This window comes from Notechis scutatus, chromosome 3, assembly GCF_049901735.1.
Source record: "Notechis scutatus isolate UNSWTSFEM ecotype Mainland chromosome 3, rNotScu1.2, whole genome shotgun sequence".
Taxonomy (NCBI): domain Eukaryota; kingdom Metazoa; phylum Chordata; class Lepidosauria; order Squamata; family Elapidae; genus Notechis; species Notechis scutatus.
In genome coordinates, this window is record NC_142011.1 from 83,576,525 (window position 1) to 83,602,218 (window position 25,694).

General features: G+C 37.4%; 1 protein-coding gene across 2 annotated transcripts in view; it reads left to right on the top strand.

Moving 5' to 3' along the window:
* Nucleotides 1–25,694, top strand: part of BTBD8 (BTB domain containing 8) — a 39,897-nt gene that overhangs the window by 825 nt on the left and 13,378 nt on the right. For both annotated transcript variants that reach the window (XM_026674105.2, XM_087960609.1), the window contains exons 2-11: nt 2,764–2,961; nt 6,910–7,196; nt 11,943–12,045; nt 14,041–14,130; nt 16,712–16,792; nt 18,878–18,974; nt 20,272–20,360; nt 20,573–20,675; nt 22,598–22,780; nt 23,923–24,060. In XM_026674105.2, coding sequence (XP_026529890.2) covers nt 2,764–2,961; nt 6,910–7,196; nt 11,943–12,045; nt 14,041–14,130; nt 16,712–16,792; nt 18,878–18,974; nt 20,272–20,360; nt 20,573–20,675; nt 22,598–22,780; nt 23,923–24,060 — 1,369 coding nt within the window. The remainder of the gene's footprint in view (nt 1–2,763; nt 2,962–6,909; nt 7,197–11,942; nt 12,046–14,040; nt 14,131–16,711; nt 16,793–18,877; nt 18,975–20,271; nt 20,361–20,572; nt 20,676–22,597; nt 22,781–23,922; nt 24,061–25,694) is intronic.

The following is a 25,694-nucleotide window of genomic DNA, read 5'->3' on the forward strand; positions in this document are numbered from 1 at the left end:
AGGGAGATAATTCCTCAGTAGTTTCTCTGTCTCTGAAAACAACAAGACACCCAGGGGAACCCCCAAAACAAAAGACAATAGTACCTTACTGTGTGTGTTTCCCAGTGTGTTTCCCAGCAACTGACATTTGAGCAATACACTTACAGCCTTCAGAAATGAAGCCTGTAGCAGCAAAAGTAAAGTAGTAAAAATCCACATTGGTCAATAGGATTTGATGAACGTTGACCATGTTAAAGCCTGATGAGAAAAAAACCTGGTAGAGTTTTCTACATAAATTTTGGCATATGATGGGTACCAGTACAGAAGAACAGTTGGGTTCGCCAATCTGTCTGAAAAGGCATTCGGATTGTCATCAGAACACATAGCTTGGTTCATATGGAAGCTGATATTCTCTAACAGTTCCGGAATATTGAGGGCAAAAATCCAAAGTGTTGGTGGGGGGGTGTTTGTTGGTTTTTTTTCTTTTGTACTTATGACTTTTTTGGGATTTGGGGATAATGACCACGAAGAGCTTGACCATTCATAATATATTACTTTCACAATAAGCAGACTGGTGGTGCATTACTTCCCCACCAGCCTTTTTCTCACTTCACCCTACCTCTGGCATTTTACCCCATCATTTTCACTTTGTCAAAATGCTTCCGGGCATCTACATGAATGGGCAGAAACCTATATGGAAATAAAGATTATGCATTAGGGCTTGACTTTGGAGCCTGCTCACTTCCCATTTTATTTCTTTTAAGAATCTAAAATAAAGAATCTAAAATAACTCACTTGAAAGGCACGAAGAACACGAGAGTGGCTTAGCCAGAACTGAGCACCTCCTAAAAGCTTGCAGATAGTCTCAGTGTAGAAAGCATCAGACTCTGAAACTAGCTTGAGTTGGCCATGTTTTGGGACACCTATAAAGGCCTATGTAATAACTAAGAAAGTGGGAAATTATTTTTGTCTCTCTTTTATGCTTTTTTCATTACTTTTTAAATGTTAGTTTACTTTAAAAATGCAAATGCATATAGTATAACAAGAAAGGCTGCCCCAATATAATCCTTCCTTACCAAGTAAAGAAATTCCCCCAAAAGGACAGAAAATATAAAAGGGTACATCCAAAGGGGGTGCAGAGGTAAATAAGATGGACGTATTTTGCTTAGGGAAAGGAAGATGCGATTGATTTGAGGCTTTTTGCTGCCCCAGTAAGAATGAAGATAAAGTTGCTACTAATGTTAGTAATTTCACTGCTTGAGCAAATTTTGTCCAGCATAAAGATGAAGCTATGCTCACATGATCTATTTGTGGTAGAACTAGAAAAGAGAAAATATTTGAAAATATACATTAGAATTCCTGACCCAGACCAATTGTCTCTTATTTTACGAGAGATATGAAATCCCCTCTAAACTGTAATGTTTTCTAGGCCTTCACTTTACCATTCAAGTACATTCAACTAAATCCTTTAGAATTTGCTTTTCTTGCTATGGAGGTTTCCCAAAGCTTGACCATTCCTAAATTAGAAGACTCTATTCATTCATGCCTTGGTCACTCCTCCATCAGTTGATGTTAACTCATTCTACCAGGGCTGCCGTAGAAGACCATGTTGAATAGTTAAGAGTATTTTCTGCTTTGTCTGAGTAATGCCACCATCATAAGAACTGCTCTAGTTGCCACTGGCTTCTGGGTGCAATTCAAGGTGCCAGTTGTCACATTTAAAGTCCCACATAACTCAGGACCTGATTATCTGTGGGACCATCTCTTAGCAGTTTTTCTTTGTCTAATATGATCTAGTTGAGAATGAACCATTTGAATTTCATCCTTGCTGTCTTCAGGATCCATGAGGATGTGCTTTTTCTGTAACTATCCCCTTTGAGAATAATGCTGTTACAGGGGTATCAAACTCAATTTCACTGAGGGCCGCATCAGGGTTGTGTTTGATTTGGGGGTGGGTGGGCGTGGCTGAGTGGCCATGGCCAGCTCGACGTCACTCGTGTTGGAGGTGTCTGTGGTGGCCCAAGTGCCCTGTTAGCAAAAACACACTCTTGAGCTCTGTTCTCAGCTGCGACGAACTCTTGCAACCCTCTGCCAGTGAAAACGGAGCTTGGGAGGATGGGCAAGCTCTATTTTCACTAGCAGAGGTATTGCGGGCTGGTCCTTTGCTGTTTCCAGGTTGGCCTCGCGGGCCAGATCTAAGCATCCTGGGGGCCAGATCCGGTCCGCAGGCCTTGAGTTTGACTCTCCTGTGCATATTAAGTGTGAAAGACATGAGGTCTCGGTTAAGCTAAAAGCCTATGCACAGGAATCTCCTCAACTAATGATCAGCATCTAGTTGGAAGTAGATAAAAGTCAACAGCACTCAAGAAGGGTTTCCTTGTGGCCATGTAGGGATTCTAGGCTGTGCCCTCCTTTCACTCTGCCACCAGATTCTGCTATTGTTCCTCTTACAAGTGCTCCACTAGAAGTCGTATTTGCACCAAATCTTGTTGGTATCCAGGAAAGCCATCAAGACCTAGATGTTTCAAAGATGTTCACTCCCATTAGGGAATAATGGTAGAGCAAGATCCTTTCCTGAGTAGATTACAGCTGTATTGTTGTTTTCCACAGTGTGTCAATGGGTAGGAAATTTATCGTTACTGGGTTTGAGTTGTGTTTTTTTTTTATTCTTTCTATTTTCCTTTTATGTCATTTGTAAGCCCCTATAAGATAGATACAGCAGTGTATTGCAATCTGCAAGTACCCCTTTGTCTTATTTGTGAAGTAGTTTCTGTTCTATTGCAGACTTCTTAAAGAAGAAATCCAAACCGACATCACTTTCTATGTTGGCAATACTCCCTTCAAAGCTCACAAGGCCGTACTTCTAGCAAGAGTTCCAAATTTCTTTCTGCATGTTGTTGGAAGACATTTAAATACGTGTAACAACTGTGAAGCTTTAAAACTGCAATATTTGGAACCTTCTGAATTTAAAACTTTCCTGCAGTAAGTTTCTTCTCATTATTTTGCATTTCAAACTGAAATTATGATTTTGTATGGAGAGTTAAGAAATCCATTCTGCCGCCCAGTTATGTTGTTCAGAATTCTTTTTCTACTGCAATAGATCTAAGCCTTGGGTTGCATATTAAGACACATGTTTTTGTTGGTTTTTCCCTGTCCTGCAATTTCCTGGAGCTCTATTTTCCAAAAATTAACATTTAAATTTGAAAATATATCCTGTTACACATATTCCAGGGCATCTTATAATTGGTAAAATTTGGTTAAAAGTAAGTTGTCCTACAGAGTGGTGTCTAGATTGTTGATCTCAGCATAGATGAATAGGTCTTTAAATGTCCTGCGTCATACTAGCCTTAATGTGCCAAAATTAACTAATACTATTCTTACCATTAGCAGAGAATTTTGCATTTAGCACTGGTATGACTAAGACCATTAACCCCCCTGCCTAAGCAGGGGGTTGGACTAGAAGACCTCCAAGGTCCCTTCCAACTCTGTTATTCTATTCTTTAAAAAAAAAAACTGGTCTACTTTTCCTTCTCTTCCTAAAAATATTGCATAAAATCCATGATTGATGAAGTCATGACAAGCAATAGAGATGAATATTTATAGGCCCATCTGTTTATAAACATGGCACAGGAAAAAAATATAATTTAAAACGTAGGAAGAATAAATGTCAAAGAGCATCAACTAAGAAATGAAGTAAAAGTCACGTAGTTAGTTGGTTAGAACATTTATATATCCACCCATCTTCCAGCCAACTCTGGGCAGCTCCTTATCAAAAGTTGCAACAACGTATCTAATCATATTAAAACTATAAAATTAAACAGTTGAAATTATTCAAAGCAACAAAGGCCTGGCACCAAGTCAAACCTCCAAAAGCCCAGTCTTCAAAGCTTAACAGAAGTCTAAGAGGGTTAGAGGCCTGCTGAACTTCAGGGGCAGAGTCTGCCACAGGGCAGAGTCTGCCACAGGGCAGAGTCTGCCACAGAAAAGGCATGCTAAAGTCCACCAGATGGCAATATTTAGGGGGAAGCAAGCACATCCATGATATCTAATCTGGTGGGGTTAGATGTCCTTAGGGAAAGAGGGTCCTGCAGATATCCTGGCCTTGTGCCATATAGAGCTTTAAAGGTGATGACCAGCACCTTGGGGGTTTGCAATATAATAATACAAAATTAACTTACAATATTAAATATAAAAATTAAATTTAATAACAATAAATTTAAATAATTTAAATCAGTGGTTCTCAACCTTTCTAATGCCGCGGCCCTTTAATACAGTTCCTCATGTTGCGGTGACCCCCAACCATAAAATTATGGCTCGGTTCCTAAGACCATTGAAAATATGTGTTTTCCGATGGTCTTAGGCGACCCCTGTGAAAGGGTCGTTCGACCCCCAAAAGGGGTCACGACCCACAGGTTGAGTACCACTGATTTAAATAAATAATAGGATATGGTATAAAATAGATTTGCTTATATTTCCTTGTTTCCTCTTATTTCCTATCCTTAATTGCATATCACTACCTCTTTGTTGGCTGTACTTTACATATAGTTGCTTACTCTGAAAGAAAATAGCATGATGGGGTATGTACAGTATCTATATAGGTTTATTTAGATATTCCAGTCTGTAATTTAAATGTTTATTAGGTTCAAATGCACTGACCAAACATACATGATCATTAATGTAGACACAAAATGCTTTTAAAAAAACATTCATGCACATACCTACGTATTCTCAAAGAGACTGTTTACTCAGGACATTTTTAGTGCTTCATGCTATTTTTAGAATTATTTTAAAAAATAACAAAAATTGTTCTTACAGTATTGCAACTTTTGAAAATAAATTGCTTTTTCTCCAGATAGAAATGATGTTTGCAACGAGTTACACTTTCTGCAAATTTGAAAGGTTAACTCTTACTTAAACTTGTCATACTTAGATTTGCAGTTCTCACCAAAACCTGTTGAGTGATGGACCCAGGAAATATAAATCCAATTAAGTTCTTATGTTAAGGGCAGTATAATGGTATTTGGGGATGAACTTGGAAAGAACTACAGCCAGGATACTGATTAGATAAGAGGCAGCTTCACCCTTAGAAGGAATGTGGGCATGGCAATTATCTCAGAAGTGGTCCTCATGATTCCTTGGGTATAAAGGCAATGGAGGAGAAATGTAATTTTCGACTCACAAGATTGATATCAACCGTGAGAGGTAGTCTAGACAGGAAGCACACCCAGATGAACTAATTCTACTCTTTTGTAAAAGAATTGTGCAAGTCTGTCTTCCAAGGTTTTTCCCACAAACAGTTCCAGGCAGAGACTGGTAAGATGGAAACCAAAGCCAAAAAGAACCATTATGCACATTTCTCGGTCATCCCCAAAGGCTATCGGAGACTGGCCAAGTATCTATTGACTTGGGAATTTGGAAAGAAAAAGCCTAGAGTTTAAATTGTGAAGCACAGTTTTACAGATATATAGGCTCTGACTTCTTTGTACGGTTTGAACGATCAATTGGGTTAGAAGCTTTGTTCTTATCAGCAATAAATTTTATAAGCTAGACAAGTCATGTCTGAGAACCTTTTGCCCAGACTAATCAATCCTGCATGTGGGGTTTAGAGAGTTATGATTTAATACTGAGCTCAGATGTGCATCTGGACAGCTTGACTGCCCATAATTACTGCTAGCAGTATGGGAGGTGAGTCTTCCCTTTGAGACCTGTGATCCAGCTTCTGGGAGCCTACTGACTGTTGATAAAGTTTGCTAATGTCTTGATTTTGATTCAGAACCAAGTGGTGACCAGATGGACCAATTAGTTCAGATGAAAAACTAACTGATGGATTAGGGACACATGGGACAAAATCTACCACCATTGGTGTTCTGTGGGCTAATTTCAGCATCCTGTACTTGTTGGAGTAGCTTCAGTCCCATCAGGGAGCACTAGCACTCTTGCCTAACAAATATGAGAAGAAATCAGGCAACTGAACTACCTTCCTTGCTTAATGGAACTATACATCCTTAAAATTGGATGGCATCCCCGCAGGCAGAACTAGCTTAGAATTTTAAATTAGTCCAGTGGCTGAGATTCAAAAAGAGTTTGGTTGCAGCTTTTGAGATTAACCATTTTATTTAAAATTCATGGGTGAAGCTAACTTCATCAAATGCATCCACAAATGCTTATGCTTCAAATAAAATTATTAGCCTCAAAAGGTGCTACCCTTTCCGCTCAGAAAGTCCTCTGAATTTTAATAGCCATATATTGTCATGGTTCTCTTCCTAAAATGTCACCAGTGACTGAGAAGAGAGCTGTAAAATGGGCAACATCTGCCTTCTGATTCAGAACAGCCTGCATTTGGACAACGATGTTCATTTTGTAGCAGGCCTGAGAGTTAATTCAAAGATCCAGTTGAACAAGTAACTGTCAGCCATGATATTCATCACTTCTGGCGGAGTAAACATTCAGTGTGCTGCTGAGTTTCAGCTTTTAACTTGGGACATGGGCCAAAAAAATTGACCAGTTCAGAGTGGTACTATCAGATGAAATAAGGGAAGAATTTACTCAACAAAGCATGGTAGAGAATATTATAGCACTAATCCAAGTTTCCTTGGGAAAACCCGTCTTGGAAAATCAAAGTGATATTTAATTTTATGTATCTTTTTAATTTTGTCTGGACTGACCTTGTGTCCCATCGAAAGGGCAGTCACTATAACATTGAAAAACAAAACAAAATAATTATGTGGAAGGGCATATTCATAAAAAAGAAACCATCTTAAAATTATTATGTCAAACAGTTTGAATTATGCAATGTTCAATATTGTATTGTACAGTGAGATGATGTTATATAGGTGTAATTGGAAAGGAAACAAATTGCTACTAAGATTAATGGAAGTTATTTCCAAAACACTGTCAAATGGATTGGAGCCTGACACGTTCTGTTCCTAGGGCTGTGTATTCATCAGACAGAATCATTACAGAGGATGAACAACAGATTCTAAATAAAAAAGTTTCAACACCTGAATTAGTGAAAGAAAATGAAGAATTAAAAATTGGTGGTTTACACAACGATCAAATATGTACAGAGCAAAGGCTGGGAAACCATGAGAGGACATCTGACCATCACTGGATAGTCTGCAAGACAGCTGTAGAAACAGACTGTGCTGCGCCCTCTTTCTCTGCTAGTGACATGCCAACAGAAGCTATTGATGCTGAGGGTGAGGTAACTATGTCAGGTGAGATTAAAATATAATGTGCGAATTGTTATCTAAGACATCAGTTTGGGTTTGTTCAGTGCCTCAGACAAAATTTACAGTGATTCCACAATCAATAACAAGATGAATAATTCACAACTGTAACTTGACTCCTGAGAAAATAAGGTTTGTGTTGGTCAGAGAATAGACTATGAGGACTGCAACAGTTCTTACACCAGCCTATTAACTAAGAGTTGCAATATGTACTTTGAATACCAAAATCATAAGGTTGGAAAGGACCTTAGAGATCCTCTAGTTCTATCTCCCACCCAGTGCAGGAATCCTCATAATAACAAAGTTGGCAAAAGTACCCCTCCAATGTACAGATATTTTCACTTCCTTCAACAAACATACCTTACTGAAGACCACGTTACAGGTAGTCCTCAATTTACAACCACAAGTGAGGGTAAAATTTCTGTTGCTATGTGAGACATTTGTTAAGTATTGTCCCATTTTACGACCCTTCTTGACACAGTTGTTATGTGAAACACTGCAGTGGTTAAGTCAGTAACACGGTTGTAAAATGGATCTTTGCTTGTCAGAAGATCACAAAAGATGATCACATGACCCTGGAACACTGCAACCGCCATAAATATGCGCCAGTCACCAAGTACCCAAATTTTGCTAACATGACCATGGGGATGTTGCAGAAGTCATAAGTATGAAAAATGGCCATAAGCCACTTTTTTCAGTGCCATTATAATTTTGGTCACTAAACAAATAGTTGTAAGTAGACAGTTGTAACTACCTATACAGAGTTCCTTCTACAAGTAATTGCATTTCTTAAAATTTCTTCATCAATCTTCCTTTCTTTAGAACATGTCCTACCAAGAAACACAAATCCGTCTATTTGCTCTAGGTTTTTTGCCATTTAGTTAACTAATTTACAATAATTAACTGCATATTCCTTATTAAACACAACAGGAATACAACAAGATCCATGCTCCTGTACAGATCTGTCATTCATTGCAAATTATTTGGGTACTCAGCCAACAATATGGCATTGTATCCATAGTCGAAGGCATACATATTTATGACCCCAATCCACATAATTCCAACATCACCGGAAATATTCTTTTAACGTACTAACCTTCAAAATACTCCTTCTAGTGTTTCCTCATTTTGGTTTGATCTCAAATTATTTCATAACTTTTTACTTCCATTTACCTTGCTGGAGGAACATTGTTTAGCACTTTCAAAAACAAGTTTTTTTATTTCCATCAAATTTACAGGGAAGAGTATGCACAAGAGGTACAGGTCAGGAAGAATGCATAAGAGTGTGTGGTGGTGTGCAAGAAACATGGCATGTGTCAAGAAGGATGCAAGGGAATGCACGAGGCATGGTTCAAGGAGGGTGTGACAGTGTGAGAGGGATGGCACAGAAAGGATGCAGAATGGTATGTGGGGATATGGGAGTATCTGGTATGACGTGAGCACAGTGGGACTGGAGGAGAATTTCAAACTAAGGATTTGTCGGAAAGGTCAGTTTTTCATAACAGCAAGAATCAAATTGTAAATTGCCAAAGGCACATGATCTCCTTCAATGCTGGTAATGCAACTGAACACCAAATATTTAGAACCAAGGTCTTGCCAAGATTTCAAATGGCATATTATCAATATAATTTTCATTCCAATACAATGTAAAAGTCAACAAATGGGAAGAGTAAATGCTTTCATCAGTAGTGCATTCTTGCAGAACAATTGGTTTCCAAGAAATTAAATGTTGTGCAAATCTTTTTTTTTTTCCATAATTGGTTTCTAAAATTCATTTTGTACTATATCAAACACTTTTTCTGTGTCTAGGACTGTTTTAAGTCTCTCAGAATATATTGTTAAAGTATCTACCAGTATTCTAACATTACCAGAAGGTTGGCATTCTTTCATAAAGATGAATTATGCAGGTTTAATTATTGATCATCATACCTTCTGCAATATTCATGCCCTGAAGAGTCCCTTTTAAAATTCAGTTATGTAAGCCTGATAAAGTGATACAAGAAGTCTTTTCAAAAGACTTTTATTGTGGGAACCAAGATCTCTATGACTTTTATACCTTTCTTCAAAAATCCAATTCCCAAATTTTATAAAATAAATGTCTTGCAATATTGGAAATGGTGATTAAACCTTGAATGAGAATCTTACAAAGATCTATTTTATTTTCAAAATTAATAGCCACTCGAGTGGTATCCACATTTACAGGCATATCTCAGAAATATCCCTTTCAGCAATAAAGTGGATATGATGAAGCAAATCATGTGCATTTTTTGGTCAGCAGTGCCTATAAAAGTTATGTTTACATAATACTATAGTCTTATTAAGTGGGCAAAAACATTATGCCTAAAAATATACATACATATAATAAAATATTTTATTGCTAAAATACTATTCATCATCTGAGCCTTCGGCGAATCATAATCTTTTGATGGTGGAGGGTCTTGTAAAAAAAACACACACACAATATCTCCAAGGTACAATACAAGGGCTTATGCCTATATACTATAATGACAAGTATAGACATTGGAAAGTAGGTTGCATTTGAAGGCAGTCATATGTGGTATTCTTATCAGTTGAATAGCCAATAGTTTAACAGATTTAAAAGCATTATACAACTCTAAAATATGATTCCTTACTCAAAGTTTCCATAGTTTATGCTCCAAATCAGTGGTGGCTAACCTTTTTGGGCTCCTGTGGCAGCACCCAGAAGGCAATGCACACAAGCCCCCCCAATGCCCCCTGTGCATGCACGCGCGACCCCCCCATACAGACCATGCATCTCTGTGCATGTGCGCGCATCTCCCGCGCCCCACCACACATGCACACCAGATACCCGACAATCAGCTGTTGGGCAGGCGGCGCAGGCGCAGTAGACCTGCTCTGGGCGAGGGCTCGCGTGCCAGCAGTAATGGCTCTGTGTGCCACCTCCAGCACGCGTGCCATAGGTTCGGCATCACAACTCTAAATTATTATGATATAGACCTTTCAGTTTTATTTTCAGAATATATATAGTACTGTCATAACTTACATAAAAGCTTTAAATGACCCTTAAATGATCCTCATATTTCTTCTCCATTTATTTAATGAAAAAATAATCAAAATCCATGTTGGTAATCCAGAATTTAAAATAATCTAATAATGATATATTAAAATACCATTAGGCACCACTTTGATATTTCTTGCCAAATACTACTAATGCTTTTACTAGATATTGTAATTCTTGACCAAATTAACTATAAATTAAGATATTAAAATTTAAAATAAATTAGGACATAGGCATGAAGATTTTTTAAAAAAGTGCTTATTTAGATTACTTTAGTTGACTCATATATCAACTAAGTTTATGCAATGAAACTTGTTTTTATTTGTCAAAGTAACCCGCTTGAGGGGGGAAAGGATTATATGTAAATGCAAAACCTGTAATAATAAACTTAAAAATAAAACAAAACCCATAACCTTGTTAATATAATTCTGGGAAATAAAATAACTCACAAAGGGTCACTTTGAAAGTAAAAAAGGAAAAATTATAATTAAAAAAAGGAAAAGACGATAAGACAATTAACTTCTAATGGGATTCTGTAGAGTTGTAATTTCAGGAATGGTCTTATCTTGGATGGCAAACCTCAGATTAAGAATGTTTACAAGTAATTACAACTCAGGCAAACAAAGTCACTAATGTAAAGGAGGATTAGAGAGAGGAAGTAAACATATGTTAGACTTTAACTAGAGATAATTAATTGTGTTAATTACTGTGCTAAACAGTAACGAAAGTTGAGCAACAACCAAAGTTAACCGATGTTAGAGGATTACTAAAAATGTGTATAAATGCGAGACTAGACTCCAATAAAGTTCATCATGATTCATTTGATCATGATCAAACACCTCGACTGCCTCGTCATTACAACAGGATTCCCAGTGGAGACCTGCCTAGACATCAAACATAGCCATTCTTCCTCTATCCTATGCTGAAAATCCATTTTATTTGAAAGTCAAAAACCTCCTATATATAGTAGTTGAATATATAAAGAAACACTAAAGACTGATATCTGGCTCCAATTACAATTTAGATTCCAGACTTTAATTCTAAATAATTAGGAATTTCAGGGTCAGAATTTCTTCCTTCTCTCCAAAGAGAGAAAATTTGCAATATAGATAAAGCAGTTATTTATCCCTTGTCTCGTAGATAGCATGAACAAATGTGGCAAAAAATAAATAAATCGTAAAATGGGGTAGAACTCACTGTTGCTAAAGAATGAAAATATAGGAATTCCCACTATTGCAAAATAGAATATTTTATACTATTGTAAACCTTACCCAAATTGGTACTCTCAGTTGTTTTGTACTGTGAATCCCAGGATTCTGGTGTGTCTTTTTCTGTACTTACTTGTAATAATAAGAAGTTTAGATTAATCTATTTTAAGGGTGCCATGTTTATAAAGATTGCCACAGAAACTAAAAGATGAAGGATTTCTTTATATTGTTTATAAGCTATAGAACTGCATGATTTAGAATCTTATCATTACTCTTGGCCAGTTAAAACTTCATACTATTTTATGTATAGCATGAACACTGCTAAGTTATGGCTCCCTCATATACAAAACTTAAGCATTTGTAGTATATATTTCATCAGTAGAATATTTTTAAAATACTTTTACCTGTTAATGTTTGAATTTCAATACAAGTAAAAATATATTAGGAAAACATTTTTCCCTTTTTGTCTGCTTGATTCCAAAACAGAAATCGCATCTGGCTTAGGAAAAGATCTGTTGATGCTCTATCAGAATTCTTGGTTTTCAGATATTAATATTTGGATTGATGGAAAACCCTTTGAAGTGCACAGGTACTGTCTTTAAAGACTTTGTGTGGTGACTTTTGTGTGTACAAAAGGGAGAAGGAGAGATTAGACCCTGAGACATTTTATACAACTACGTCCTGTGTACTAAAAAGTTACTGCATCGGTGTAGGGGTGGGATTCAATCGGTGTTACTACTGGTTTGGTGACTAAGCTGTGCGTGTGTGTAAAAAAAACCTTAAGCTGTACCACCCAGACAGCTGAAAAGCGCTGCATGCAGGTGCACAGCGTTTGAAAAGCCTCTTTTTTTCCTGCAGCCGAGGTTGAAAAAGCAGGAAATAAAGGACAGGTAAGAGCCCGGGCGGGCAGGTGGGCCAAACAGCAGCAAACACAAAACCAGTTCGGTGTCTGCTGTTCTTCAGACCTACCAGTTCTTTAGAACCGGGCAGAACTGGTAGCATCCCACCCCTGCATCTGGGTAAAGATGAAAAACATTGTGATGTCTACTAGTTCTGATATTTATTGATGAGGATTTTGTGTACAGTTGGTGTTATGCTTTCTGCATCTATCCAGTATTGTTTCTTGTACTTATTTTGGTAATATATGCTTGTATAGCCTTTAAGAGTGGTGCGGTGGCCTAAAAGTGGAGCTCTCACCTCAGAATCGGGAGGCTGTGAGCTCGATCCTTGGTAGAAGCAGATATTTCTCTCTCTGGGCAAACTGAAAATATATCTGCTGAAAAAACCCTCTGTATTGGCGACAGGAGGGGCATCTGGCCAGTAAACAACTCGGCTCCATTCAGTTGCCCAGACTCCATCTCACAAGGGATTATGGGGTCATTAAAAGAGGATGGTGCTTGTACAGCCTTTATAAAGATTTAAAAAGTAAAATCAGTTATTGACCCATCAACAATTTAAAATGTGTTGCTTAAAGAGGAAAAGAGCTTTGAAGTACAGTAGCTTGAGCTAGGAACTTTTCAGAGCTTTCAAGACACAAAATGTAGAACTTATCTTTGCTAATGCATAAGAAAAAAAATAAGAAACTACACAAACACCTCTGACACCTATTTCTGGATTTTTTGTGTTAGTATATCAAAGGACTGTTGCAGCCCATGACATAAATAAGAGACGGGGGTGAGTGGGTGGGAGCCAAAGTTGTTTAACAGAGAATATATCAAAACGTTGGGTGTTAGATGTTGCATGTTTAAAACTGCAGAGAAATATTCACCTTTTTGCCCATTCCAGTAACCTAGATTTTTTTTTGAGAACTTTGGCTTACTGTTAATAATAAACCAGCATGTTGTTCACTCAGTAGCATCCTATTGCCAAGCTAAAATTGAATACCACCATTTTTTTACTTGCTAAGAATGAAGCCAGAAAATTGTTAATATTGAGTTATAGTGACAGGAAGCAAAGGAGGAGAAATTAAGCTAATACAAACCTGTCAGTAAACTCACAATTGAGTGGAGTGGAGTGGAGTGGAGGGGAAGGGTAGTATGCATGAATCCAATCCATTTGGATTTTTAAAAATTTCTCAAATGAAAGTTTGCAGGCAATGGAAATAGAGCTATATAACTTTTTCAAGAAATCCTTCCACCAGCACTATTCTTTCCCAAAATCGGTTTTAGTAATATGAACCTATGGGAAAAATCTCTATTAAGGCTACAGTATAGTCATATTTAAATTACTGTCATTGTAAACGTCAAAAGAATATATTTTCTCTGGACAAAAACATGAAAGCATTAGTAATGTGTGTTCAAAGGAACTTGAGATTTCCCTCCCTAGGTTTTTGTGTGTGTGTGTGTGTGTGTGTGTGTACACTGTAATAAATAAAATGTCTTAGCTGGAGACATTTCAGAGAGTTTTCCTGATTTTTCTTTACCAAACTGGATTAAATGCCAGTGGTATTAGAAATAATGGTACAGAGTGAACAAATATACATTAGCAGGTCAAGATAATTGAATTTCAATAATCTGTAAGTTTTCTTCTAGAATAAATATTTCTACTGAGTAACATAACTTGTATTTCATTCTCTTTCTCACAGGGCTATTCTTTGTGCCAGATCTAGTTACTTTTCTGCTATGCTGAATGGGAGCTGGGCAGAAAGCTCTCAAGAGCACATCACTCTTCAAGGGTAAGCTGACTTGTTCACAAACCATGTGGAAAAAAGGCAATTTAAAACCACCAAGAATTTTAAGAAGTCAAGCTACCTGTAAAAGAATTCACATTAAGTCTGTTTGATATAGTATTTGATGAATACATTTGAGCCTGAGTTCTGAGTAAGAATTATCTGTGAATTCAGTCAGCATCTGTTTTGCAGAACTGGTGCCTAAAAAAACTAAAAATAGCATGCTGTGCTAGATTGCAGTCTGCTTGGCATTTAACTGCAATTGCATCTTTGTTTTCATTGTTCTTTGTTCCAATGGCAGATGCAGCAATATTTGTCTATTAATGAGTGTCAAGACTCTCCAGGTTTCAATTTTGGTGGTTTGCTTAACCATCATGGTTGAATAAACCACAGCTGACTAGAGTCACCCACTGAATCGTACTGTGTGATGGTTTAGAGCACGGGTGTCAAACTCGATCGTGTCACATGACATACTGTGACATTTTTTAATTTTAATTTTTTGCATTTGGGGAGCCAGGGTGGATGTGACCTGTACTCGATGCATCTGCCCTGCAGGCCACCAGTTTGACACCCCTGGTTTAGAGCAATGAGCATAGCCAGTTTTGCAGAACTGCATGGGGTCGTGTGAAGAATGGTTAGTGAGGTGATGGATTAGGAATGAGAAATCCGAATTGCTTTTAGAATTTTATGCCTATGTAAAGTTGCCACCCTACATATGTTTTTAGTCCAGAAAACTCCATTTGAGTAAGTGGAGTTTAAATTGTGCATGGCAGGGGTCCCCAGCGCCCAAGCCATGGACTGGTACCAATCTGTGGCCTGTTAGGAACCAGGCCACACAGCTGGAGTTGAGTAGCGAGTGAGCGAGCAAAGCTTTATCTGTATTTGCAGCCGCTCCCCAGTGCTAGAATCACTGCCTCAGCTTTATCTCAGATCATTAGGCAATAGATTCTTATAAAAGCGTGAACCCTTCTCTAAACTGCACATGTGAGGAATCTAGGTTGCACATTCCTCCCCCCACCTCCCCCAGTCTGTGGAAAAAACATGTGAGGGATTTATTGGGTGTAACTGTGAGGATATCAAAAGTTTGCCATGCGTTGCTGCTACAGTAGAAATGGCTGGTTTCATGTCATCCCGCTCATTGCAAATTTTTGTGTAATTTTGATAAACACTTGAGAGCAGAGTACATATGGCTCATCCCAAAATAATGAAAATGATATTTAAGAGACCAGCTGTCAAGGCAGCCGTGCTGCTTCTTTTGGCTGTTTTTATTGCTATCTTCTGTTTCCATATACAATCAGGCAACTGTGTTGGTTTTGCTATTTAAGTAAAAATAAAGATTTCCCCCCTTTCTCTGGAAGCTCAGATTTAATGTTTGAAATAGCCATGTGTTACAGGTTTTTATTATTATGGAAGCTGTACCTTTAAAATGCAGGAGTAATTTGCAGAATCACAACTGAATCTTGAACAGAGGGGAACTAGGAGAATCTAGAAGAGGTTCTTCTAAAAGGATGCAGGACGGTTTGTGAATAGCCATGTCAGAAGTATGCCCCAAAGTTTTCCTGAAAGGCATCATAAAGAGATGGAAGGAGGGAAGATCTAAGTGGGGTTACTTTGCAATAATTTAAACAAGGGCCCAAGAGTCATGAATTAATACCGGTTCAGATCTCATGCTATGATGTGCTGTAATATAATCTGCTTTGCTGAATGAGCTGTAGCTAACTGGTTTTATACTACACAAACATTTTACACGCTACTGTAGGGAGAGTCATACCATACCTTAAATCAGAATCAATTCAGATTAGTTTGATATAAGAAACCCATCTGTCTTCCCACGGAAGACAATGGTGAAATACAAGTGTGCCAATCAAATCCCAGAATCATTATATGCATGGGGAAGGGGCCATGCACAACCATGAAACTCCTGGGAGCTTTCTCGTAGACCAAAACATGATATACTGTCATCTACCTGTATCAGCTGATTATGTTTCTCTCTTCCTATGAACTTCTCGAGAAATCTTCACAAGACATTTTACACATGTAAGAAATGGAAAAGTATAAGATTTCATTCCAAATACTTCAGAAGGAATACAAATCTCTTATGTTCAAGAGATGAACAGCTGAACCTCATGATCATAAAATTCTGATAGCACTTCCTTGACTCTTGAAGGCCATTTACCTAAAATCAGAGTTTTAGTCTAGGGATAAAGTTTTTCAAAATAGAGATCTTTTGGCAGTTTGAGAAAAACAACCTTATGTAAAATGTTAGTGATAGGATTTTATCCTAAAGTAGATTTGCATCATGAAAATTATTTTAGTACATTTGTTTTCTGCTTATCATTCCTCAACCAACAATGACTCAGGGAAAAAAACTGAGGGAGAATGGCTCAAAATCACTGGCTGAGGTTAGACTTAGACACGAACTTGAACTCTCCTTACCCCTTTAATCTTAAGCGTCATATTGGTTCTCAAATAATATGATTAGGTTGCTAGTTTTTGATTAGTCAAATGAGATGTATAAAATGTGAAGACTCCATTATAGTCTTCAGATTCTCATCTGTGTAACTAATTTTTTCTTCTGGTTTTGTAGCCTAAGTCATGCAGAAATGACTGTCATTCTGCATTTTATCTATGGAGCAGTTCTGGAGTTCCCTAAAAATGTAAATGCTGGGTATGTGTCAAGTCCCGTTGTTTTTAATAATATTCCATGCCTATTTCCTAACTCTTAACAAACTGTATTTAAATAGAAGTAGCATCTTAAGAACTAGAAATGAAGTTATAATAGTGCCAGATACGATTAAGCTTGCAATGTAATCCGTATTTTAGCACAAGAATAATAGCATTTGTGTTTTTGAGATAATTATTCTTAGTATTCATATGCTAAGTAGTTATGACACGGATAGAAAATGTTTCAATTTATTGCAGCAATTTGCGGAACCCTTACTTCCAGATCCTAGCTACTATAGTTAAGGGACTTTAAGCAGAATATATGATTGTATGATTCCTTCGTAAACTCTCTGATATCCCATCTCAAGGGCGAATTTTCCCTAATTTTTATCTGTGTGAAATCTAATATCAGTGATAAACTACAATTAAATAACTAAGCTGACTGCTGTCTCTCTTAACCAGACTTTGCTGTAACCAGCTTCAATCTAATTAAGGAACTGTATTTTATAATAAATCCCAGTGCTTAACCTTACTCTGAAATATTGAAGTCTTGCTTTGGAAGTAGGAAGGACTAAATAGGCTAAGCAACCTGGTATTCTTCAAAGATTTTATATTTCAAATCCTATTAGCACCAGCCATTTTAGTCAGTAACAAACAATTGTAGGAAGTATACTCAGATCATGTGGAAGCATTAAATTTTCTACTCTGGGATAAAGTGATTGTTTCAATAAAAAAGGTGATTAAATAGAAGAAAGATGAGGACTACACCAGGCCAGAGAGGATTTTAACTAGATTTTAACTAGACCTATGAGAAGATAAGCTCTAAATTCAGGTAGTCCTCTACTTATGGCACAAATGTATGTTGCTAAATGAGAAGCTTGTTAAGTGAATTTTGCCCCATTTTACGCCCTTTCTTGCCACATTTGTTAAGTGAATCACTGCAGTTCTTAACTTAGTAACACGGTTGTTAAGTGAATCTGGTTTCCCCATTGACTTTGCTTGTCAGAAGGTCGCAAAAGGGGATCACATGACTGCAGGACACTGCCACTATCGTAAATGTGAGCCAGTTGTCAAGCATCCAAATGTAAGTCATGTGACCATGGGGATGCTGCAAAGGTCATCGGTGTGTGACGAATGGTCACGAGTCACTTTTTTCAGTGTCGTAACTTTGAACTGTCACTAAGCGAACTATTATAAGTTGAAGACAACCTGTATGTTAGGGATAAACTAGTCCAGTCTATTTGTAGTCATCAGAAAACTAGAACATAATACTTCAATAAATATGAAAAATAAGGTTCAAATTGAAAACAGAAAAATCTGTGTAATTTTATTGCATTTTTAAATACTGGTTGCTTGGGGGAGGGCACTTATTGCCATCATGTTCTTCTTGTAGACATGCCTTAGCCAAATGTTATGTGATTGTGAGAAATAGGATGCTGAAACTGAATTGTTTTCATCTGCCTGGGAATCAATAACTTCCTTCTGAATTCTGGCTTTCTTTCTTTTATATGGTTTATTAAAGACACTATGATTTAATAGTTTATAATCTTTATAATCTTTACCAATATAGCAAGGATTTTTAACTTCCTAACATTGTTTAATTTTATTTCCAAAAGCAAGGTATATTAGCAACCTTGTTCAAGTAATTCAAACTGGCTTCTGCAGAATGGCATCCAGCGTGAAATAAAAAAATGAGAAGCACTCTGGATTAGTTTTTAAAACTTTTAAAATACAAAACTATAGATGAATAAATATGGTGTGAATTTTTAGTTACGTTTCCATGCATACCGCAGCACAATTGCTTTTGTATGTAAGGTCTCAAGACTTGTCACTTCATGTTTGCAACATGAATTATTAATTTGAATTATTAATTGCAAAAATTATTTTTATAGTTTGTTAAAATAGAACTTCTCTTACAAATATTACTTTACCGGGCTTTCAAAAATGAGAATGAATTATGCTTGCCTGGAAGTATTACCATATTATCCTTGCCTAGATGTAAACTATTCTGGAACAATTCCATTATGGGCTTCCAGTTACTATGTTATGAAGATTTAATGGTTAATTTTCATTATTGCTTTTACTTTAGATGTATACTAAGCATTGCAGATATGTATGGATTAGATGGTTTAAGAGAAATAGCTGTATACATTCTGAAAAGAGACTACTGCAACTTCTTTCAAAAGGTATTTAATTTATCTGTTTAATTTATCTGTTTATCTCGATACTGTGTTGATAAGAGGTAAATCAAATATTTTACTGATGGGAATAAAACAGAAACATTTCATTATCTGAATTAGAATTGCTTTAAGCATATTGAATAAGGAGATAAACTGTTTTAAATAAATGGTCATTGCAAAGAATTTTTCATCCAAATGTTAAGTTACGTTATAGTGTGTAACATTTTGGGAATGTGGCGTGAAGAAGAGTTAGGGGCGGCCGCTGCCAAATGGGATGGTACATGGGTGGTTAGTACAGTGCAAGCATGGTAGGGGCTGGGGCGTGGTGGCTGCTGCTGTGGGAGGGAGTTTGCAAGTGCCTGACTGGAGCGACTTGCGATCCTTCCGTCTGGATTCTCCATTGACTTTGCTTGTGGGAAGCCAGCAGGGAAAGTCGCAAATGAGTTTAGGATGCTACAGCCATCATAAGTTCAAGCTGAGTACCAAGCACTCAGATTGCAATTGTATAGCCGTAGGTCTGCTAAGACAGCTCGGATTTTAAGGAACAGTTGTAAGCAGTGGTGGATTAAGGCTCACTGGTGCCCTGAGCACTGACAAATCTTGTGACCCCCACCCCCCCGCTTCGTACATACTGTACAAACGAAGCCATATTCTCAACTTTGTGGTGCCCCCTTTGGGCCTTGTGCCCTAAACACGTGCTTAGTCTGCTTAAACACCACTGGTCGTAAGTGTCATTTGTCCAACTTCAAACTAGTGGTTGTGAAACCAGGGCTCTCTGAACCGCATTAGAATCTTCTACAGTACACAGAGGGGGTTTGTGAGAGATACCTTGCAGGGTATATACTTAAATAAATGTATGTGGAAAGTGGGAAGTTTGATAATAATTGCTTTAGGTGAAGCTGCAGATAAGGCTGCAAAAAGAATTGCATATAACGTTGACTCCATGGGAATCTAGACATGAATGAAACATGAGAGTCAGCTTAGTGTAGTGGTCAAGGCATTTGTGGGTTCTAGTCCCTCTGTAGGCATGGAAGTTGGGTGGGTGACCTTTGGGTTAGTTTCTCTCTCTCTCACTCAGCCCAACCCACCTCATAGAGTTGTTGTTGTGGGGAAATAGGAGGCAGATGTATTAGACATCTTCACCGCCTTGAGTTACTTTTAAAGTAATAAAGGCAAGGGATAAAAAAAAAATCTAACAAAGGAATACTTTCAACAACAATGAATTTTCTATTGGGAATTTTAGTTTGTGAATTGTTGCCAATATTAAATGATAATAATTTCACTTATATTCTAACAATTGTAGCCTGTGCCCGGGAAGCACCAACCTGTTTTAGAGTGTCTGGCTATAGCCCATTCAACAAGAGCAGAGCACCTTTATGAGGCATGCATGAAGTAAGTGAGATAAGATATTTGACGGATTTCCATTTTCACAGCTTAATCTTAAAGTCATCTTAACAGGATAGGGTTACAATTTTTGAAAGCTACTTGTATTTTGATGCAATATGTACACACACCTTGCTATTGATTGCTTATGCCAACAGAGATGCATTTCTTATTAAATCTGTTTGATGGGTTTATTTCAATAAGACATTTCCTTTAACCAGGTGGCTGGTACAAAACTTTGCAAGATGTTGGTCAGAAAAGAACTTTGCTAATTTATCTTCTGAGCTTCAAAATAATTGCCTTACTACATTGATTGATTCTTTGGTAAGTTTGTGTCGGTTTTGAGTTATTCTTATTCATTGACATTATTATTTTGTTTCTTGGGAAACTGGACTGGATTTAGGGAATAATTTGATTTATTTTGATTACATACATTTCCTTTCTACTTCAAATTGACTGCTCTCTCAAAACTGAAATCTGGTGAACAAATCAGTTTCATTCACTATTTCAAATTTTACCGTTCTGTTGTACTTGCTGAAACGCATTGGAGAAACAAGATTCTCTTCCCCTACGGGCACACTTGCTTTTTGAACCTGCCAAATTTCACAATATACTCCATGTACACGTAGAGTGGTCCATATCTGTAAATAAAATTTCTCTTAATCCCTTGATCCATTGCTTTTTTTACAGGTATTGCTTGACATACAACCACAGTTTGAGCTTTTCCCCATTTTGCAACCTTTCTTACCACAATTGTTAAGTGAAGCACTGCAGTTGTTAAGTTAGTAACAGGGTTGTTAAGTAAATCTGGCTTCCCCATTGACATTGCTTGTCAGAGGGTTGCAAAAAGCAATCACATGACCTCAGGACACTGCAACCATCGTAAATAAAGGCCAGTAGCCAAGCATCCCAAATTTTAATCATGGAACCATGGGGATGCTACAACGGTTGTAAGTCTGAAAAATGGTCATTGGTCACTTTTTTCAGTGCTGTTTGTAATTTTGAATGATCACTAAACGAATGGTGAGAAGTTGAGGACTACGTGTAATGACTGGAAACATTTTGGTTATTTCTACATCCTAGTGGACTAGGATGCAACATGTCAAAGAGGCTGCCAAGAAAATGAGGAAATAATACAAATGATTCTAGAAAAGGAAAGAAAATCTAAATAGATTCAGTCTAGTCTAGTGGTTAAGGCACCAGGCTAGAAAGCTGACCCGCCATGAGTTCTAGTGCCACCTTAACCATAAAGCCAGCTGGATGACTTTGGGCTGGTCCATCTTTCTCAGCCCAACTTACCTCACAGGGCTGTTGTTGTGGGGAAAATAGGAGGAGGAAGGTATTGGATATGTTCGCCGCCTGGAGTTACTTGTTAAAACAATAAAGGTGGGATATAAATAAAATCAATAAATAAAAATTTGCATTACACTAATTCCATCCACTATACTTCTTCCTTCCTTTCTATCTTCCAGATTATCCTTGTTTCCAAAATTCCGTACACCAATTTATATTTTATTTTGTTCTTTAAATTTCCCACCTCTCTCAACCACTCCATCCATTTTTTGATTTTTGTTAGTCTTTTCTTTCTTCTCAACTTTTTCATTCGTCTTTCCTTTTATTTGTTTCCAATTTATCATCGTTCATTTTGTCTAAAGTAAATAACCAAACACCCCAACCCACATTTTTATACTGGCCACTTATTCTTCCATTCAGTCTACATTCATTCCATACTCATTTTTACACTTTCTATCTTTCTCTCTCTTGTTTTAGCAGGCATCCTTCTTCAGTATATCAGTCTCATTCATACAGATATTTTCCACTTCTGTAAAATCAAAAGTGAGCAGAAACACATACCTGCACACTGCGTTTTTCACTTCTTTGGATAAACATCCCTTAGAAAAATCCACACAGTACCCACTATCTTGTCTTATCTTTTTTTCAATTGTTCAGTCTGTTTTCCCTGTCAAACAGAATTATTCTGGATTTGATACACTAATTTTCAGAGTCATAAACCTCATTAGACTATACAATCTAATGTTTGTTGCATATCCCTGACTTCTTGCTGATTGTTAAATCATTTTCTAAGCTTTCCATGTATTCTCACAAATGCTTTCCTTCCTATTGGCATGTGTGAATTACATTTACCTATAATTAAAGTGAAAAGAATTAATTTGCTAATGCTATGTGTACATACAGAATTGTGTCAAATTTTTGCTCAGAATATGTGTATTTTTTTTTCTTTTAAGAGCGCACAGAATGCAGCTCATCTTTTGATGGAGACCAACAGGCTACTTAATAGTCTTCCCCAAGTGAAGTGGACTGAAACAGCTCGAACATTGGCATTTAGACTGCAGGAAGAGTGTATGGCATTTATGGTGTCCAATTTTCCAGAAATAATACAGAGTCAAAGCTTTATAGCTCTCTTGCAGGTAAAATACACCAAAAAATTATAGTAGCATTACAAGGAATAGTGGGGGAATTCTGGGAGTTGAAGTCCACACATCTTAAAGTAGCAAAGATTGAAAAACATTGCCATGGACCACATCTTGCCTGTTCATGTTTGACTGGTACACTTTCCCAATTAGGGCAAATATTCCACGTAATGATGCCCTAAAAAGAAATGTGGACACATTGTTATATTGATATAGGTATGTTGGTAAAAATTGTACTTTTCCAGGTTTTTGTAACTTTGATAAGAATATACTATGAGACAATTGCACTTTCCCATTTTTTTTTTACGGCACATTGTTTATTGCCAACAAGTTGCCCCGGGAAGCCTGCTAGCTTAAAACATAGCAATTACTCTCCAGAGAAATCTTCCCTAATCTGATGCCTTCCAGAACTGTGGAACAGTAATTCCCATAATGGCCATAAGGGCATCATTGGGGAAGGCTGCTTCAAGAGTTACAGTATTAGCAGTTGCAGTAAATAATATCATGTTAAGTAGAACAGTTGTTTGATTTTTTTCAATATGAGATTCTACTTATTTTTTTATGTGGCAATAGATAGGAAGAAAGCAAAAAGTGTGTATTACTTCTGCCAGACTAACCCGGGGATACAATATTTAGGCTGCATTCTGTATTCACTTATCTGAGAATAACTCTTTTTTAGTTTGGTGTAATTAATTCCGAATACATGTTCCTAAGAGCGTTTTATTAGTCATCCGTCATCGGATTAACACAACAATGGAATAATAACTTGTATCCTATTGTAATTTTAATGTGATTTTATATATTTATTCATATATTTATGGTTTCATTTTAAAGTTGTAACCCTCCCAGAGACGTCTTATGGTGAGATGGGCGTCAAACAAACTTAACAAATCAATAAATAAAAAGAAAATGGAAATAATCAAGGAGAGTTTGCCAAAGTAAGATACAAGTATATAGATTAAGCCTGGCCCGTGTATTCTAACATATTAGTGTTTGTGTGAAGAACTAGCATACAAAGGATCCATGAACATAAAGACAGGCACATGTCCCACACGTGTCCTCTTTTTAGATTCTTCCACCAATTTGCATTGTTCGGTTTTAGTTTCAGCTGATCTGGTTTTTCTGATCATATTTTCCAGGCTCAGGCCATGAGCAGCAAACCTGATCTCCTTGATCAAGTGCTTGAAGCAGTCAAAAAAGAGATTACTACTGAAAATAGCTGTTGCCTTCTTATAGCAGTGGATGCTTTGCTAAGTTCTTCAAATGTGAATGAGATGGTAGGTTTTAAAAATTAACAGAAACATGATTTCAGTTGGGTTTTTTTTTTTATTAGAACCTTTCAAGCCAAACTTTAAGGGCAGAAATTGTACCAGGGTGATCTACAGTATGAATAGGTGATATAAAATAATCATGATACAGCTCTAAAATGCTAGCAGTTAAAACAATTAATTAAATAATATTAAATTCAAATACCATCGTAACTCTATAGAACGTTAAGGATAAAAGTTATATTGAAAGTTTGCAATGAAAGACCTTGCAGATAAACATGCGTATCAAAGGCATGGAGTCATTGTAGAGAAGCCCCCCGGAGAGAGAGAGAGAGAGAGAGAGAGAGAGAGAGAGAGAGATTAATGACCTGGGATGGTTGCACGTGAGGAAAGTCCACGGCTCGTAAAGTGGAGCATGCGGCTCCAGTGTCAATGAGTAGTTTTGGTGGATGGCCATCAATGGAAAGAACAACTTCAGGATTAGTAGAACTGACAGGGATAAGAGGGTATGAGAGGGATAAGAGGGGGGGCAGGGGGGGCATGGCCAGGGTAGGTGTGGCCAGGTTGATATCATTCGTATTGGGGGCGCCTGTGGCAGCCCGAGCGCTTTGCCAGTGAAAACAGACTACTGAGCTCCGTTTTCAGCTGCACCAGCCTCCTACAACTCTCTGCTAGCAAAAACAGAGCTCAGGGGGGCTGTGTGTGGCCCTCCCGAGCTCTGTTTTCACTGGCAGAGGCACCATGGGGTGGGCCTTCACTGTTTCCAGGGCGGCCCCATGGGCCAGATCTAAGCATCCTGCAGGCTGGATTGAGTTGGACACCCCTGTTCCAGATTGTGCTGTCCACCCATTCTTCTCTGTAGTTCTTCAGTTCTCCTCATTTGTTGCTCTTTCCTTAATTCTCCTTCTTCACTCTTTGTTTCTCCGTGCTTCATCTTCACAATGCTATGATTTCTCTTTAGCCTGACCCTTTTGGAAGAGCTATCACATTGAAAAGAATAAGGGTGGGATGTTTAAAAGGAAACTGATGAGCTCAAATTCTTAGAAGCATTAAAAGTTGAAACTAATACTGATGTGCTTCCAAACCCAATTTTAATTACCAAATACAATGAAAAATCATCTGGCTGTCCCTAACAATTGGAATTTGTAGGATAGAAGAGCCTCTTTTGCTGCTTAAACTCATGATCCTAAATATATTCCTGAAGATAGCTGAAATCATTAGTACTTGCATTCGGATTTAAGCAGGCTTGCTTATACATCTGTCTTCATGTGCTTTTTTTTATATAAAATGGGATTAATTCTGTCTAAATCAGAGAAATTGATGTTTTCATCCTGCCTCCCCTTTTGCTGTAATCTCTTTAAATGTACGTGTACAAAAGGCTCTATGCTATGCAGCTTCAAAATGTGGAAGGCAAAAGATTTGATCCATCAATAACTCAATGGATATGCTATAAAATTAGAATTGAGACTCACAGTCCAAATAGACAATAGCAGATTAAATAAGGCATTGATCAGGCCAGTGGGAGCCTTTCTTTCTATTAAATTATATTCTATTGATGGCACTGCTTTTATCCCTGAAGAGCAATCAGCAATATAAAAAATAAAGAATTATTATTTAGCGAATTGCTCATTCTCTAGGTTTTA